Here is a 19,644-nt window from a genome sequence, read left to right as displayed (position 1 = left end):
AAACGTGTGGCTTTCCTACTTGGAAACTATCTACCATACTAACAAAGACAGCATTGAATCCATCACGTCACCACCAGCTCATGGTAAAACCATTTTTTCTGTTTCCACTGAAAAGACTTTAGGACTACAACTGCCACAAACAGTTCTGCACTCGAGTCTCCATCAGTGAACAGTGGAGAAGTTCAACAAAACAGACTTCATGTAAAAACTCTAATGAATTTTCCTGGTGGAAAAATTTTTTAACATGTAGTATCAGCACATTTATAGAAGGGATTTATTTATTTATTTATAATCGCACTATCCGTTGTGACCCAGATGAGGACGGGTTCCCTTCGGAGTCTGGTTCCTCTCAAGGTTTCTTCCTCACATCGTCTCAGGGAGTTTTTCCTCATCACCGTCGCTTCTGGCTGCTCATTAGGCATAAATTCATACACTGAAAATCTATATCCTGAATTTATATATTTCTATAAAGATACTTTGGGACAATGTCTGTTGTTAAAAGCTCTATACAAATAAAACTTTATGGCTCTCTGTTCCTCCTACAGATAGCTTAAGGTAAGTTCTGGAAACTTACCTTAAACTAACTCTATGCTGGGTTTGCATTTTGCCTCATGTTATTCTTATGCACATTAGGAATTATGTTTTAGGGTTGACCATGTATCCATCAGAGATTATCGTTAGCGTGATGTCTCAAGAACAAGTGGCTGAATGTTTGTAGGGTTTATATAGAATTATCAGTGTAACCAATAGATGAACTGATTACAGTGTGGAATTGATCCAATCAGGGTCAAGGTCACAGCAAGGTCAAATGTCTGAAAGGACTGGACTTGTTGGCGGCAGTGAATTTTTTTTTGGACTTGCTATTGTTTTGGACTCTGATACTTTTTTTTCCTTTTAATTCGTCACGTCTATATGTACAGCAACCCATATACGGAATCTTATACAGATACCAAAAGGTTTGTATTTGGCCTCATATGTTAGTTTGGCTAAAAGCGTTTGCCAAATGAACAGGAGTGACTCATTAAAGCCTCAAGTTAAAAGGAATAAATCATTTCTCCTTTACAAGTTTTGCTCTCACAGAAGGCTGTCCTTTCTGAAAAAGCTTGCTTTTACAAATTCACACACACACACACCCACACACACACACAGATGGAGCCCTGCTATGGATTGGCACCCTGTCCAGGGTGTACCCCGCCTTATGCCCGATGCTCCCTGGGATAGGCTCCAGATTTCCCCGTGACCCTGAAAAGGATAAGCGGTATAGAAGATGGATGGATGGATGGACACACAGTTGGTTGATTGAGAAGTGGAAACCAGTGGTACTGTTATGCTGTTATGCATTTTGCTGGAATCGACTTGCCCACTTACAGGTAAGAGTCACTCCACATCAACACAAAGTTATTCTGACTCATCACCTATGAAGAAATATTTCTATGCTGATGGGCGTGGTCTCTTCCAGGATGAAAATATCCTTCTCCCCAAGGCTCACTGAAAGGTTTGTAAATCTAATGATACTGTATGATCTTCATTGTCACCAGATCTCAACCTAATTGATCACCTTTAGGAGATTTTGAGGTCATGTGTTTAAACACATGTTCCAACACCTACTGAGGAAATATAGTTTGAAAAAATGGTGTTTATCCTCCAGTACAGATGCACAGGGTGAATGAAGCTGTTCGGGAGGTTTGCGGTGGCCCAACACGAATTGAATGTTTGTAGGGTTTATACAGAATTATCAGTGTAACCAGCAGATGAACTGATTACATTGTGGAAATTGATGCAAATAGGGTCAAGGTTACAGCAAGGTCAAATGTCTGAAAGGACCGGACTTACTGACTGGAACGAGTTGTTTTTTTTCTTTGACTTGATGCAGTACTTTTTTGGTTAGCGATACTTCTTTTTTTTTATTTCTCATATGTCTATATGTACAGCGTGAGCAACCAATACACTGGATCTTATACAGATACCAAAAGACCCCCTTCATATTTTTCTGGCAACCAATACTGTTCCATGAATAATTACCTGGTTGAAAAAAAATATCATTATGAAACTACGATTTCTGTACCAGTTCTCTTCAAAAGGTGGACAAATATGAGCAGCACTACTATGATTATTTAAGTGAAAAAAGTGTATGTGTGTCCATGTCTTGGTGTGTGTGTGTGTGTGTGTTTGTTGTTGACAGAATTCTCTACCACAATGACGTGGGTAAACCAAGCTGTGTACCCTAGCTTGGTGAGTAAGAGTGCACAACCCACCTAACCCAAGAGCCATGAGACAGGTCGGAGTGAGAGGAAGGGGGGGGCTTATTATGGTAATTATATCTTGCAGGAAACATGTCACAGAGTGATTCAAAACACATTTTAGTCATAACAATAATCTTATTGTTCAAGAACTGAATCATCTCCTCTTTTCAACGGAAAGGAAACGGTAAATCATTAACCAAGAGAAATAGAGGTTCTCTTATACTTATGTGGGCCTGAAATGTCCACAGGGCCAGTAGCAGGGTCTATACAGTAGGAATCACAAACAAGGCTTTGTACATGTTATATTACACACCAGGAGCTACCATTAGAACTGTAAAATGTTGTATTTTTGGAGCAGGACTTTACATGGGTATTTGCTTGCTAGTACTGGTGGATCTGTCTGTACTTGTGAATGTGTGTGTGTGTGTGTGCGCGCGCACGTGTATGTCGAAGGAATTCTCTTCAGGAATAAAGGACTGAGCAGCTGAGCAGGAAAATGCATTCCAGCAAGTCCTGACACAGCCTGGTAACAGATCACATAGCACGTCTATAGTGTTGCACTCACAACTGCAACTTCATACTACCCCATCTGTATTAGTGCTTTAGTCCTTCTCACAATCCCTGTGTCCACTTGTAACCTCAAGCTTTAAATGTTTCATCAGAGCAGGTACAAACATGTCCTTAGTCATTTCTGTTCTCGTGGTGTGTCTTGTGTTCTTTCTCCCTCAGTTCTCTTTGGTTAAACACACTCAGGCATTGCTGGCAAGAGTTGGTGAAATGGTGAGCGTGCAACTGCCTGTGCTAAAATAACTGCCCTCCAGGTGCACACTGTCATGCACAGGAGTGCCTCGACATGCGGCAGCTGTAAGAGAAATCTGATGTTTTGGTATTTCAGAGCTTCTTTTTCATTTATTTTTTAAGCATAGTTTCCGTAGCATAAACACCCCCCCCCCCCCCCCCCCCCACACACACACACCAAAAAACAGGGAATAATGCATAGATCTCTGCTTCTTGTAGAGATCATGTCATTTTTGATCACGTTATTATTTGCACTCACAGGGGGTCTGATTGTTGTCTAGTCATACACGGTACAGGCTCTATGTTATACTGAGGTGGCCATTTCAATGTGCTGTGTACTGTACAAACCTTTCTTTAAGCACCGCCACTGTTCTCTTCCATACCGAGTAATACGCCTCGCTTGCTCTCTCTTTAGCCAGCGCGGTTCCCTTCTGTGCTCCTCCTTCTGTGAGCCACACCATAATGACCTCTCAGATTTAGCACTCATAGCAATTACATCCCCGTTATTACACGAGCATGTGGGCTTTGCTCTGTTTATGAGCTCCCGCAAGGGCACAATGATGTATTCCACACTGAGCCACATACCCATGTAGGTAATCATGATCAGAAACAAAGATCTCCAGGAGTCTCATTTATCAATCATGTGGATTTTCTTCTATTTTGCATTCTTTACTAATTTATTGACAACAACTTGAGTGAAAAGTAGGGCAGTGGTGGCTTGACACTTAAGGCTCTGGGATATTGATCAGGGTCAGGGGTTCAAGCCCCAGCACCACCAAGCTGCCACCCTCCCCACTCCATGGGCTCTGATCCCATCCACCTAACACGCTGGGATGTGCGAAGATAAACAAAATTCACACTGCTGTAATGTATATGTGACCAATAAAGACTCGTTATCATCATTATAAGTACAATCTTTGAAATATTTCCATGGGTTTCTTAGTATTTAGTACGCCACAAGGTTGTGTACAACCTTATGATCCGTTTTAGATCAAATAGAAGAGTTCAACAGAAGAGATTAGACGAATCTGACCTCTTGTACAAAGCAGCACATTTAAATAGGGAACTAGAGATCCCGAATATTACTTTCTTTGTTGTAAATATTTCTAAATTCTACAACCTTCTGTTTATTTCCAATTTTAAATGGAAAAGAATTAAATGTGGTTACATTTCTTGTTACAAAAGCCTACAATAATAAGGGATTTTCACACCATTGCAGTTTTTTTCCCCCCTTTTTTTTCTATTTTTTAAATTTATTTTATTATTTTTAAAAAGGTTGGGGTAGCAGAATGCACACATGTAAACTCCAAAAAGATATGTAAATCTATTTTTAAGACACACGACTCTCAAAAGTAGCAAATAACTATTTTGGGTTTTACTTTACTTCGTCCACTGGTGATCTCCTTAAACCTTATGACTGAGCTTTTTACAAACGGATATTGTTTACCGTATACAGTGATGTGTGAGGTGGTTCTTTATGCAAATACGTGTGGCCATGCACAAGTAAAGCTATTTAGAAAATGTGGGACTTTATCAACTTCCATTGTGTACAGCTATGCATACACTCATGATCAAGTTCCTCATGCGTATTGGCTTTCTTATGTACAAATTCAGAACTTGTTCTACACATTTTGTAATCTCATTATTAGTGCAATCAGAGACTTGTTTACTTTGTATAATGAGGGGGTTGCATGAATACTAATGACCAGTAAGTCATTAAGCAAAAACTGTTTAGCACATTTAGATGATTTTATTTGTGTAGCGAACACCAAACTGGACTTCAATTACCAACCCCATGCAGGCTACACAACTCTGCAAATGTACTCACGTAAACTTTCTTTAATAGCGGGACCAACTTTAATTTTATTTCTAAAATACCTCTAGGGTCATTTACAAATGGCAGCAGGCCACAGTTATGACACTCCTGCTTTAAGATTAGAGCATAGTGGCTCGTTATTATCCAAAGCCCAATTCCATATAAACTGTGCTTTTGTCGATCGATATTGCCGTGGATGGGGCTGCTTTTCAGTACTTATCCGAGTTTGATCAGTTTAACATCTTCATTTAGTACATTTATCTGTCTTTTTTTCCTCCTCTGAGAAACATGAACAGCTGCAGTGAAGAAGTTCGTACCTCTGGATCCTGCTGAGTCAGAGGAAGAGAGATGTGTAAAGGCTCTCATTAATCTGTATTTTGGCCCAGTGATTCCACTAAGCTATTTTAAAAGTGTAGGTGTGGCAGAGAAAAGCGAAAGTAAAAACCAGAGAGAATAAAGAGCCTTTTTGTGCTGTCGCAAGCCTGCCTCCTGTTCCTCATTTCTGACCCGCCCCAGGAGAAGTGTCACAATAGGGGATTATATACTTTATGTACTTCGTATCTGCCTTATTTGCCTTGCACCTCCAGGGATGGGGATTTGAACCCCACGTCCGCCCTGCTTGCGCAGAACTTGCATGTCGACCCTGTGCTTCGGGGGTTTCGTCCGTGTACTCCAGTTTCCTCCCCCAGTCCAAACACGTGTTGTAAGCCAACTTGCATTTCTAGATTGTCTGTGGTGTGTGAATGTGTGTGTGTGATTGTGCTCTGCAATGGGTTGGCCCCCAGGATGCCTTGTGCCCTGAGTCCCTGAGATAGGGTCCAGGCTCCCCGCGACCCTGTGTAGGATAAGCAGTACAGAAAATGCATAAAGACATGGATATTTTTTTTTATCTACTTACATGTAATGCATTTAGGGGGGAAGAGGAAGCTCTTCAGAATATTATAGGACTGATATGTTATGACACTAGAGCTGAAATTTTTACAAAAACGGTTGTCTAGTTTGCTTGCAAAGCATTTATATTAATATATAGTGTACAAAACGTCCAACAACCGAACAAAACAACCGGTCTGAAAAATAAACCCAGCAGCACTGAGAAAGAGAGCAATGTTCGTAGATCTGGCAACTTTGGCAGTAAAAGAAATGGAGCAAACAGATGCCGTAGTTGAGTGTTGTATAATGGCGTCATCTGCTGTATAATAGATGGAGGTGCTCTGAATAAATGCAGCATCAATTTATACCAAACTGGGAGTTGACATACTGCCTACATACTCCATATTCCCTACACACTCCATACTCCCTACATACTACCTCTATATTCCCTACATACTAGCTATATACTCCCTACATACTACCTCTATATTCCCTACATACTAGCTATATACTCCCTACATACTACCTCTATATTCCCTACATACTCGCTACATATGCCAAACTCCCTACATACTCCATACATACTAAATACTCCCTACTTCCTATATACTCCCTACATACTACCTACATACTAAATACTCCCTACATATTACCTATATACTCCCTACTTCCTAAATACTCCCTACATACTCCCTACTCCCTACATACTCCCTACATATGCCAAACTCCCTACATACTCCCTACATACTCCCTACATATGCCAAACTCCCTACATACTCCCTACATACTACCTACATACTCCATACTACCTACATACTACCTACATACTACCTACATACTCCATACTACCTACATACTACCTACATTCTCCATACTCCCTACATACTACCTACATTCTCCATACTCCCTACATACTACCTACATACCCCCTACTCCCTATATACTCCCTACATACTCCGTACTCCCTACATACTACCTACATACTCCATGCTCCCTACATACTACCTACATACTCCATACTCCCTACATACTCCATACTCCATACTCCCTACATACTCCCTACATTCTCCATACTCCCTACATACTACCTACATTCTCCATACTCCCTACATACTACCTACATACTCCCTACTCCCTATATACTCCCTACATACTCCGTACTCCCTACATACTACCTACATACTCCATGCTCCCTACATACTACCTACATACTCCATACTCCCTACATACTCCATACTCCCCACATACTACCTCTATATTCCCTACATACTAGCTAAATACTCCCTACATACTCGCTACACATGCCAAACTCCCTACATACTCAATACATACTAAATACTCCCTACTTCCTACATACTCCCTACATACTACCTACATACTAAATACTCCCTACATATTACCTATATACTCCTTACTTCCTACATACTCCCTACATACTCCCTACGCCCTACATACTCCCTACATATGCCAAACTCCCTACATACTCCCTACATATGCCAAACTCCCTACATACTCCCTACATACTACCTACATACTCCATACTACCTACATACTACCTACATACTCCATACTACCTACATACTACCTACATTCTCCATACTCCCTACATGCTACCTACATACTCCATACTCCCTACATACTCCCTACATACTCCATACTCCCTACATACTCCCTATATACTCCCTACTCCCTATATACTCCCTACATACTCTTTATTCCCTACATGTGCTCATACTCCCTACATTATCTTTACTCCCTACATACTCCCTCCATACTCCATATTACCTACATACTCCCTACATACTCCATATACCTACATACTCCCTACATACTCCATATTACCTACATACTCCCTACATACTCCATATACCTACATACTCCCTACATACTCCATATTACCTACATACTCCCTCCATACTCCATATTACCTACATACTCCCTACATACTCCATATTACCTACATACTCCATATTACCTACATACTCCCTGCATATTCCATACTCCCTACATACTCCATACTCTGTACATACTCCATAAATATGCCCTCCACACTCCCTACATATTCCATTCTCCGCATATATTCCATACTCCCTAAATACACCCTCTATACTTCCTACATACTCCCTGCATATTCCATACTCCCTACATATTCCATACTCCCTAAATATGCCCTCCATACTCCCTACATATTCCATACTCCATTCTTCCTACATATTCCATACATTAGACTTAGGTAATTTAGTTTGCTTCTGTAACAGTGTTTCCAGGGTCGCTGAATAATGCGCGAAGATATTTTGTTGTACTATTAATTATTTGCTCTATTGGACATGCAGCGTGCTCTGGGCTCAACCTCGATGCGCGTCACGTGACAACATGACCGACAGCACGTGAGCAAATGAAAACGGGTCCGTCCTCCTCTTTTTGTTTTCCCTCCGGAGGGGGGCGTGTTTTAAACAAGATGCTTCCCGATAACTGACGGAGCGCAGACACTACTACAGTGTGCATTTACTAAAAAAATAAATAAAAATACAAATAAAAACAAAATACAAATCCGTTACGTTGTAGGGGGTCGTTAAAGCGCTTGAGCCAGTGACATGAATAAGCACATTGAACATGTTCGAGTACAGTGTGTGTGTGAGTGTGTGTGAGAGAGAGAGTGTGAGTGAGTGAAACTGAGTTTATGGAGGTTGCGTTAAAGCCTCTTGGTGACGTACAGTACTAAATGACTGTAGGATATTCAGACGAAGCCATTGTTCTGACACGTTATGGACTAAAGGAAAGTGTGACAGGTCGGAATGTCGGCTGAAGGAGGCATTATTAAACACTCTGGAGTGCTTTCGTGCTTGAGGAAAAAGTTTGAGAATCCATAACGCCTCGATAAACACACTTCACTCGATGAGACGTGACTTAGACTCATTTCCTGGATCCAGTCAGCAGCAGGGACTGTTTCACTCCGCCGCCTGAGAAAGGACAACCTGAAAATCACAAACATGCTGCAATTAACCTCAACCTTCGACATTCAGAGAGATGCTGTTTCCAGACTTGTAGCCAAAGAGGAGACCGTGAGGAGCCTCAGAGGTGAGTGTGTGTGTGTGTGTGTGTGAGAGAGAGAGGTTTTGACAGCTGAAAATGAGCGTGAATTCACTTAAATTGGGAAAGGTTATTTATTTATTATTACTATTATTATTATTTATTTCCAGTGTGTCTAAGCTTTCTTGGCATTTAATGAAACAAAATTCCCAACACAAAACACTTTTCATGTTATATCTGGCAACACGTGTGTTCTTTCATCCTCATTTACATGTTTAAAACATTATTTATATCTTGCAGACTTTGTCATAACATTAGTACATCATAACAACAACAAATCTCACCCAAGTCCACCATCAGCATATTTCAATCCTGTATGAACACAGCAGAGAGAGTAAAACTAACTACATGTTAAGAAGTACAATAACAACAGGTTCAGGACCTAACAGGAATCTTCAGTAGTTTCCAAGCTCATATCTAATATTTTTGGTTATTGTTTAAATATTCAGAACAACCAGATAAAGTAAATCACAATCGAAAAACGCAGCTGAAAGGTTAATAACATTTTTGCATTTACGTCCAGTAGCAGCATTAACATGTGTAAAATGATGTGTATACAAATCCCTGCGTACTCACTATTAGGCCTGAGTAACAATCAGTACGTTTACATGAACAACGGTAATCCGATATTAACCCGATTAAGACGATACTCTGATTAAGAAACTAGCATGTAAACAGAGATCATTGACGACCTTAATCGGATTAAAGTCATACTCGAAGTGAACACAAATGGAATTAAGTGTGGAGTTTTCCTGTTTTAGTCGCATTGCAGACATGTACACACTTTAATCACACTATTAACACCGTGAGAGTTTTCACCGCATTTTGCGACAGGACACGTACACACGGCAGCGCTCAACCGTTTTACGGCAAAAGAGAGCACGGCTGCGTACGAAAGCGCGTACTTACCTACTATACAGTAGGAGAAATACATGTATTTTGGCTACTATATAGACGGTAAGTACGTGGTTTGCGACGCAGCCCACGCTCCAAGCAGTCGTCTATTTGCACGTACAGCACGACAAATAATTAACTGCACTTGAAGCTTTCGTAAAACTAAAAACCCAATACTGTATACGGTACCATAACTAAGACGAACTCTATGTTGATATGTGAAATTCTGGAGGGAACGGCGTGGGGCGTGGCGTAATGACCTGTGCCATTAATCGATCTATGTTCTGTAACTTAAAACGGGAACGTGAAAGGAATATTCTAAAAGAAACTCATGTAAACACCTTAATCAGAATATTGCCTTACTCAGAATAAGGTCAATAATTAGATTATTAAATATGTGGAATATATTAGTCATGACCGTTGTATAATCTTATAGGCAAATCTCATATCATGTTTAATTCCTCAAGATTTTTGGGGTCACCTTCCTGTTTGATGATGACAACACCCCTTTATATGACGTCACGTGAATTAAGTGAGCTTTTTCCTGCTTATAAAGCAGTTCCACACCAATTGTTAGTAACGAAAGTTTTGACTTGCGTTTATCAGGCAAGAAAATAAACGAGTCGAAGGGTCCCACATTACCTGAATTCACGCTGTTTAATGATTCGTTAAGTATATATGAAAGCTTATATGTTGTTGTTGTTGTTTTCATGTTGCATGTTTTGTGCTGTAAAGAGGACGTGCTGGTTGTTGACACTCAAATCCTGAACGTTGAGAGGGATGAAGGTGTCGTGTATTGCTGGAGAGTGAGTCATTTTTTTATTTTATTTCATGTGTTTCTACAAAACAAAAACAAAAAAAGCAGAACATACAGTCATGGGAAAAACACAGTACACCCTCCTTCAATTCGAGGTTTTTATTCATCAGGGCTTGAATAACAATTAGCTGGTCTTCACTTAACCCTAACCCTATAAGCAAACAAATAACCGCAGGTGACAACAACAAAACACAACAGATTTCTGTAGTAGTGTGTAGTCTTTTTCTTTCTTCAAAAAGTAAACCAACATTCAGAAACCACATAGGGGAGAAATAAGTACACCCTATAATTCAGTAACATTTCTTCAGAACCACCTTTAGCAACAATATCTCTATGGGGTTGAGGTCTGGGCTTTGACTTGGCCATTCCACCTTCGTTTTTTCTTCTTCTTTATCCATTCTGATATCAGTTTGCTGGTGTGCTTGGGATCATTGTCCTGTTGCATGACCCAATTTGAGCCCAGCTTAAACTGCTGGACAGATGGCCCACATTTGTCTCAAGAATATTCGGGTATAAAGTGGAGTTCACTGTTGTCTGAATGACTGCAAGTTTCCCATAGCTGCAAAGCAAGCTCAAATCACCACCAGCATGCTTCACAGTTGGTATAAGGTGTTTGTAGTGATGCACTGTGTTTGGTTTTTGCCAAACATGTCACTGTGCATGGTGAGCAGACATCTCCATCTTGGTCTCATCAGTCCAAAGGATATTGTTACAGAACTTATACGGATTGTGGAGATGCAAGTCATGCTCCATGTTCTTTATGGAGAGAGGATTTTTTCCTAGCCACCATTCCTGAAATACTTGTGCAGTCTTTTTTGATTGTTCTGTCATGAACATAGACATTTAATGTGCCTGAAGAGGCCTGTAGGTCACATCATGTAGCTCTTGGGTTTTTCTTTATATCTCTGAGCATTAAACCGTCTGACCTTGGACTGAATTTTCTGGGACACTCACTCCTGGGAAGATTGGCAACTGTCTTGAAGGCTCTCCAACTGTAAACAGTCCTTCTCACTGTAGAATGAGTTTCTCATTGTTTGGAAATGGCCTTATAACCCTTCCCAGATTGATTAGCAGCAACAATTGCTTCTCTGAGGTCATGGCTGTCTTTTCTTCTTGGCATGATGTACACACACATCTGAGTGCCCCAGAACACCAAACTGGCAAAGGTTCTGCTTTAACCAGGTTGTCACACTTTTTATTGATTGACTAATCTTGTCCATTTCATTAGTAACATCTGACTACTAATTAATGATTGTGGAAGTAGGAAGGGTCAACTTACTTTTCCCACCTGGTTTCTGAATGTAGGTGTACGTTTTTGTGAAAAACATGACTACATATTGAAATCTGTTGTGTTTTTTTTTTGTTTTGTTGTTGTTGTTACCTGAGGTTATTTGTTTTGAGAAGTTGGTACGGACCACACAATTATTATTTAGGCTCTGATAAATAAAAACATAGAATTGATGAAGGGTGTACTTTCTTTTTCCTATAACTGTAAGTGAAACAAGCTCAGACACCAAGGATGTGTGATGATGCCACTAATAGTGTTTCAACTTCACAGGGAGCCACAGGGAACACCAGAATCGGCAAATACGACCCTCATACCAAACAGAATAAGGTACGTTTCATGTTTTGGCCTACAGCACATGCACATAAATCCGACTAATCATTTTATTAGACTTGAGGTAAACTTCCTGGAGGAATTTCTCTGTGCACACACATGAAGGTGGTTGTTAAAAGAAAACCTGGATAAATGAGTGTAGAAACAGAAGTGCAGATTTTTCCAGGCAGGTGTACTGCATGATTCAATTAAATGGTCAATGAACCTAACATTGACATGAAGTTTGCAGGAGGGAAAGCTCTATGTGATTTTGAAAGTCTGTCAACAGTTACACGGAGAGGGATCTTATAATAGGGTTGCAGTGCACAAACTTCCTATTAGAACAACAAATATACATCTGAATGTAAGATGGTGCAATAACCATAAGCGTTGGTCTACAGAGATGTAGAACTAATCATATGATCAAATGAGTCATCCTGCACCATGTTCTCCACACATATGAGTTGCTTGTGTGGTACACACTAAGAGGCTTGACTCCTACAATGAGGAGATGTGATGGCTCTGTTATTCTGTGGGAGGCATTTTGCTGGTATGATTTGTCTCCTTTCAGTGAAGGGCCACGTAAAATCAATATTCAGTCACCTCTGAAAGTATTGGAACCGCAAGGCTCATTCTTTTTTTTTTACACTGAAGACATTTGGGTTTGAGATCAAAAGATGAATATGAGAATTTCAGATTTCATTACATCTAGACTTGTTATACAACTTAGAACATGACATCTTTTCTTTGAACCCATTTTTTCCCCCCAAATGATCAAAAATATTGGAACATGTTCCTGGTTTTTCTTGTTGTCCAGGTGTGTCCTGTTGCAGTGATTGTTTAAACATTTAATATATCTGAATATCTACTCTTGGTTTGTTCCATGGGTTTTGCATGTGAAGACTGCATTTGTTGTTAAAAAGGATAAACCAACATGAAGACCAGAGAGCTGTCTATGAGAGAAAAGCAAGCCATTTTGTAGCTGAGAAAAGAGGAAAAATGAATCCGAGCCACTGCGACATTAGACATAGCCCATACAACAATTTGTAATTCCTGAAACAGAAAGAAACCACTGGTGTACTAAACAACAGAGAGTGAACGGGTCAGTCAAGGAAAACAACAACAGCTGATGAGAAAGATCGTGAGAGCCGTTAAGAAAAGCCCAAAAACATCAGTCAGTGACCTCACCAGCAACCTTCACGTGGCAGGGGTGAAGGTATCACCATCCGCCATTCAAAGAAGACTTCGAGAGAAGAAATATAGAGGCCAAACCACAAGATGCAAACCTCTCGTCAGCAGTAAGAACTGGAAAGCCAGATTGGAATCCACAAAGAAATACAGAGATGAGCAACAAAAGTTCTGGAACCAAGATGAACCTCTGCCAAAGTGTAGAGAAGGAAATGATCTGCTCATGATCCAGAACGAACAAGCTCATCTGTGAAACATGGTGGCGGTAGTGTCACGGCTGCTTCTGGAACATTCTCACTAGTCTTTCTAGATGATGAACTCATGATGGAGCAGCAGAATGAATTCAGAAGCTTACAGGAACATTTTGTCTCTCAGTTTACAGAGAAACACGTCCGAATTAATCAGGAGGAACTTCATCATGCAGTAAGACAACAATCCAAAACACACTTCCACCTCAACACAGGACTTCATCAGGGGGGAAAGTGGAAGGTTCTAGACTGGACAAGTCAATCACCAGACCTTCACAAACCCGACTGAGCAGCATCTCACCTCCTGAAGAGGAGACTGAAGAGAGAAACCCCGAAAAACAAAAAGCCTGGAAAAGCAACACAAAAGAAGAATGCAACAGTTTGGCTGGTGATGTCAGCGGGTCACTGACTTGATGCAGTTATTGCAAGGAAGGGATATGCAACCAAATATTACGTGCTATTTACTTTAACTGTATGAAGGGAATTCGTACAGACTTGTAGAATCTACCCTGAAGCTGTTGAAACATATTGAAGTTGTTTGTGCTAGAAGGAGACATTACTAAGACACTTAATGCTAGTGTTTCGTTACACCCGTCTGTAGTTCCTCTACATACGAAATACTATAAATTACAAAACGAAATTTATTTATTTATTAAATTCTCACACTTTTGCAAAACAACTCCTTCTTATTAAAGCTTCTCATCATAATATTCTTGAGTCCACATCGATGGCCAAGTTTGAATAATGTAATATATAATGTAAATATATGTTGCCAAATAAAAGCTAAATGTTCTGTTACTTATTGCTATTTTTTCTCCCTTTTCACAGCTACTGTACACTTTTGACAAGCAAGTGTGTATTAGCAGCTGCTCTCTGAATAGAGAAGAAACACTGCTGGGTAGGTTTCTCACTCTCAGGCTAATTTGACCATCTTACTGGATGAAAGTGGACGTCTGTTCTGAAGCTCATTATATGTTACAGCAGAATGTCTAGTTGATTTATGTAGCTACAGTATTTATAAATGGTAAACACAATATATGGAATCAAATTATAGGCAGACATATTTAAAACAAGTGGCTTACAGGTGGTGGACAAATAACAGAAATACCACATTAGAAAGGACCTTGACTCTGAAATGACTAAATCCCAATTATAAATGTAGCTGTACAGTTTATAAATGCAGCTGTGAGTTTCATTAGGTTGACTATCAGCTTTATAAAGGTCTGACTTAGCACTTTGATATGTCCAATTTCAAAACCACAACTAACAACGTTCCAAAGAGGCCATGTTTTATATGGTTGAATTGCAGGTGCATCAGTCACAAATGAATGGAAATATAATTCTTCAAGGAAAACAGTCTTGAAAGTGCTGTAATGGCAGTGTACGCCAAAAAATAGACAAATGGCATTAGCAAAGCATAACAGTCGTCTCCAAAAATGAATAAGCATCATTATGACCCAGTCTCTAAAAAAATCTATGTGTTGAGCCTCAACATCTACGAAATTCATGGCATGGTGGCCATTCAGAAACATTCTGTATCAAAGGCCCGTTCATTGGTAAAGAGTGGAAAGGTGTAAAGAGCATTATCTCACTCACTTTTAGGCTGTGGTGAATCCAGAGCCCACCCCAAGAAATACTAGGTGTGAGGTGGGAATACACCCACACAGGTCACCACACACTCACACACACATACACACACTTGCACCCAGAGACAGTTTATCTTAGTGGCACCTACTGCCATGTTTTTGGAAGGTAGGAGGAAACCAGAGGAAACCGACTTGGAGATGGAGAGAACATTCAAGATTTGTGCTCAGGCAGCTAATAATAACAATAATGATAATTTATTATCATTATTATTATTGTTATTATTATTATTATTATTATTATTATTTTAATTATAATTATTATAACTAGTGGTTAGCACGTTCGCCTGACACAACCAGGGTTGGGGGTTCGATTCCCGCCATGGCCTTGTGAGCACGGAGGTTGCATGTCCTTCCGTGCCGTCGGGGGTTTCCTCCAAGTACTCCGGTTTCCTCCCCCAGACGTGCATGGTAGGCTGATTGGCATGTCCAAAGTGTCCATAGTGTGACTGGGTGTGTGAATGTGTGTGTGATTGAGCCTTGTGATAGATTGGCACCCTGTCCAGGGTGTACCCCGCCTTGTGACCGATGCTCAATGGGATAAGCTCCAAGTTCCCTGTGACCCAGTCGGATAAGCGGTATAGAAGATGGATGGATGGAATGCATTTTATTTATAGAGCACTTTTCAAGATACTCAAAGACGCTTTACATAAACCATAATGCCTTTGGAGGCCAGGGACAGTCATCAGTGATGTTTCAGCTGTTTTGGCCATGATGTCTTTGTTCTCTGTGCTAATTATGCAGTGATGCAGAGCTGATGAAATGGTTCAAGGCTCTCTCTAAGCATGCTATGTTGACAGCCACCTCTGCCGGGCATTTTCCAGCTGACTGTGAACCGACAGCTGATATGCGACTTCAGTTGCAGCAGTATCTAGGAGTGAGCCAGATTTGGCCTTTATAAACCACAGAGGCCACTGGCAGGCTCCAGACAGTCCGTGCTTCAATGTTGGAACTATGGGAAAAGCATTCAGATGCGCTGCACTTGACCTCACAGTGCATGCTTACAAGCAGCTTGGATTGGCTGTATAGATGCCATCGTCACTCACGGCACAGCACTGGTGGCTCACCAGATGAAGAGCTGTGTTCAGCCACTCAATGGCAAAAACAGAATAGCACCCTTGAGTGGCACCGACATAAGTTCTGTTAGCTTTGTATGAGCCTTAAGCGGACAAATATCAAAATCTCTGACTTCTGACAGTCATCTGAATTAACCATGGGTGATTACTAAACTGCAGGAGTATAAACATCAATTCTGCCATCAACACAGCCTTTGAAGCTTTGAGCCTGGCCAAATTTAGACCCCATTGAGACCCCATGGTTTCTGTCCCAAGAAAGTTATTTTCCCTGGACAAAAAAAGCACAATCAGAAAGATGGATCACGTGGTCAGAACAGGGGATTCTACTCTACATGCTTCCACAAGGACAGTGGTCTTTGTTTGAGTTTTTAACGCATGTCTGTTAGACTGGTTCACATAAGTATGTCTGTGTGATGCACCCATTGTGCTCTCATTGCTCCGGAATGCTGTTCCCTTCGGGCTTGCCTTTTCAGTGATGGTCATTCCGAGTCAATGTTGACTGTCCGCATATTCTCTACAGGGGAGATCTATAGTACTTGAGTAGACCATACGATTTATTGTGATGAGCTCCAGCTATCTGGAAGCAGGTGTTTTCCACCTCAGATATAAAAAAAAGGGGCACATCATTCAGTCAGAATTTAGGGCAGCCTGCCTCACCCTCAAGTACGTTCTACCTGTTTTTGTGACATTATCACAGCTTGAGCCGTTCTGACAGCATGGTAACTGTGAGGTATATAAATTACCAGGACAGCAGGAGATTCTTTCTTATGTAAATCCTCTACAAATGGGCTCACAACAGTTAGTCTCACAGAAGGCGACCCACTGGGTCAACGCAATTGGAAGTTCATTGGCGATGCAGCAGATCTGTGGAAATCTGCCCTGTCTCACCCTTTTGCTAAGGTTCAACGGCTCACTACTGTCCTGGCAGTCTATTGTATCAGACGAACATCTCCAACATTTCCCAAACATCATTCCCCAGGCAGACCATTTTATATTTACATTACGTCTTTCCCCAGGCAGACTCATTGTCACAGATGAGAGTAAAGCTGAGGTTTCTTCTTGGAAAAGATGGTCCAATGTCCTACCACAAACCATTCAACACTTCTATGACCGCATTCCAAGAAGGATTAAAGCTATTGTGGAGACCAAGAGTGGCCATACTCCTTTATAGCTCCCTTATATTAATCGCACATGTACATTGTTTTGTCCATCACCTGTGCAACTGAGGTAGAATTCAAAGCATGTTAGCAGTTGAGGCTCTCTGGTAGATCTGGCTTTGAATTCACAGCTGTTCTGTTCACATGCAAAGAGCCTTCACTGCTGAGCTACCGCTGATCTGTTACGGCATATACCTCAGTATCTTACCTCTATAGTGATTGGTAATGTAATACCTAGTAATAATAACTATCTGTGTTTGCACCAGCGGTCAGTCTGACACGGTCATTGCAGGGAGGAGAGGATCATTTTAAACCAGGTATCTCCAACTACCACACACACACACACACACACACACACACACACACACACACATACACACTGCAGAAATGCACACACAGAATATACACAGCACATGTACACAAAAATGATCATAGCCTAGCAGTTTCAAATGAAGTTGTAATTAATGAAACTAGTTGCAGCTGTATCCCTGCATTGAAAGAATATTACACGCCTTAATACACGTAGACGTAACTCAGGGGCTTCATTTTGCTGACCAATCATAGTTCGCGATTATTTTCACATGGCAGAGCTAATGAGTAAACCATTCATGTACTAATTGTTATGACCTCCTGAGTATGTTACTGATTGACTGGAGGTCATAAGGAGATGCCGCTTAATCCATGTGCAGTTGAATAAGTCTGAGTGTCGATCCATGCATGAAGAGCTATCTAGGCAGAACTCATTCTTTAGTCATCACTACAATATGCTGTCATACACTCAAAAAAGAAAAGGAAACACGTGACAAAACAAAACATCGTGTTTTCCAACGGACTTTAAACTTTCCCAACTTGATAGCCATCGTGAAAGTTTGGAATCTATTAGCAATTCCCTAATATTAGCATCAATCGCCTCCGGCCTGGTGAGGTGATGAATAGAAATACCGACTACAGATTACATTTACATGCTGTGTACAATTAAAGCAATCCAGTATAGACATCAATTCTGTATAAAATGAGCAGTTTCTGTCGTCCTGAGCGTTGACACAAGGATGAGGCCGAGGTTAGGAGATCATTAAGTTTGGACATTTCAGAAGTGCAGAGTGCGTATGATTAAGAGGAGGTGTATATCTGTAAGAGGGGAACTTAAATCCGACATACACAGTTGGGGATGCAGACTGTGGTTTATTCCATGAGCCAATATATCCAATTATCCTTGGTGATGAAGAGTAGTCCAGATAGTAGTGATGGTGGTTTCTGTGGTGTATTAAGCAGAATGCCACTGCATTGTGAACATACCTTGGCCACCAAGAAATGCCAGTTGTGCTTCAGAGCTTAAGAGTCGGAGCCAGTGCAAATGTTTAAACTCTTAAGTTCAGTTAGTGAGTATGTTATCTCCTTCGGTTCATGCTACACAACATACAAGTGGCTCAGGCTGGTCTGGTCATAGGGCTAGGGCTCAAATGTTCATTAAGTGTCCAAAATCAGCAGAGAATCCACACAAAAAGCAAAAAGGACACAATAAAAAAAATTCTAAGAAATGGAGAAGAGGAAAGTCAAATGCGCACAGCATACTCGTAACTGGACATAACATAGTTGCTCTGGCAGTAATTCCCAATGACCCATTGGTATATACTGTTTCTACACTACAAATCCATCTCTATATATTCACAAATCTCTTTTTTCTTCCATTTTTCCTAGTTTCAAAATACCTGACTCTCCTTATAGAAATAAATCCAATGAACAACACTAAGGTTATAAAAGCTGTGGATTGCAAGGTCAAAGTTCAGGTAGGCTGCCGTCTTTTTGATAATTATCATATAGCGGTTAGAATGCGATGAAACTTTGTATTCAGGTGACAAATTAAAGAATAATAAATAAACCGTATAAAATGTAAGGTGTAATGTCACCATGAGCTGTCAGTACAGCTTTATTGTGGCTTGGCATAGATTTGACAAGACTTTAGGTCTGGAGGGATGAACACCATTCTTCCAGGTGGTGGAGCGTTCTGTCTAATATGCTTAAGTATTAAGTACTAGTTTGGCATATTTATACTTTATTTATGCTTTACTTGAGAATAATTTCTCAGTACTTTTGTCCACGCCCGCTAACACATCACTCCAAAGTCTCTCATATACAGTATGTTCAATTGGGTTGAGATCTGGTGACTTACATCATTTTCACACTCATCAGACTATTCAGTGAGCCCT

The 19,644-nt window shown here is 40.6% G+C and overlaps 1 protein-coding gene across 1 annotated transcript in view; it reads left to right on the top strand.

Annotated features, from left to right (window-relative positions):
• Positions 1-8,180: 8,180 nt before the first annotated feature.
• The window catches only part of gsap (gamma-secretase activating protein), a 30,360-nt gene continuing 18,896 nt past the window's right edge, over positions 8,181-19,644 (top strand). Inside the window, exons 1-6 of the mRNA XM_017485567.3 lie at positions 8,181-8,805; positions 10,447-10,517; positions 12,087-12,143; positions 14,390-14,459; positions 17,704-17,754; positions 19,136-19,224. Coding sequence (XP_017341056.1) covers positions 8,718-8,805; positions 10,447-10,517; positions 12,087-12,143; positions 14,390-14,459; positions 17,704-17,754; positions 19,136-19,224 — 426 coding nt within the window. The 5' untranslated portion in view covers positions 8,181-8,717. The remainder of the gene's footprint in view (positions 8,806-10,446; positions 10,518-12,086; positions 12,144-14,389; positions 14,460-17,703; positions 17,755-19,135; positions 19,225-19,644) is intronic.

Source organism: Ictalurus punctatus, chromosome 14, assembly GCF_001660625.3.
Source record: "Ictalurus punctatus breed USDA103 chromosome 14, Coco_2.0, whole genome shotgun sequence".
NCBI lineage: Eukaryota > Metazoa > Chordata > Actinopteri > Siluriformes > Ictaluridae > Ictalurus > Ictalurus punctatus.
This window is presented reverse-complemented; position numbering and strand designations above follow the sequence as displayed.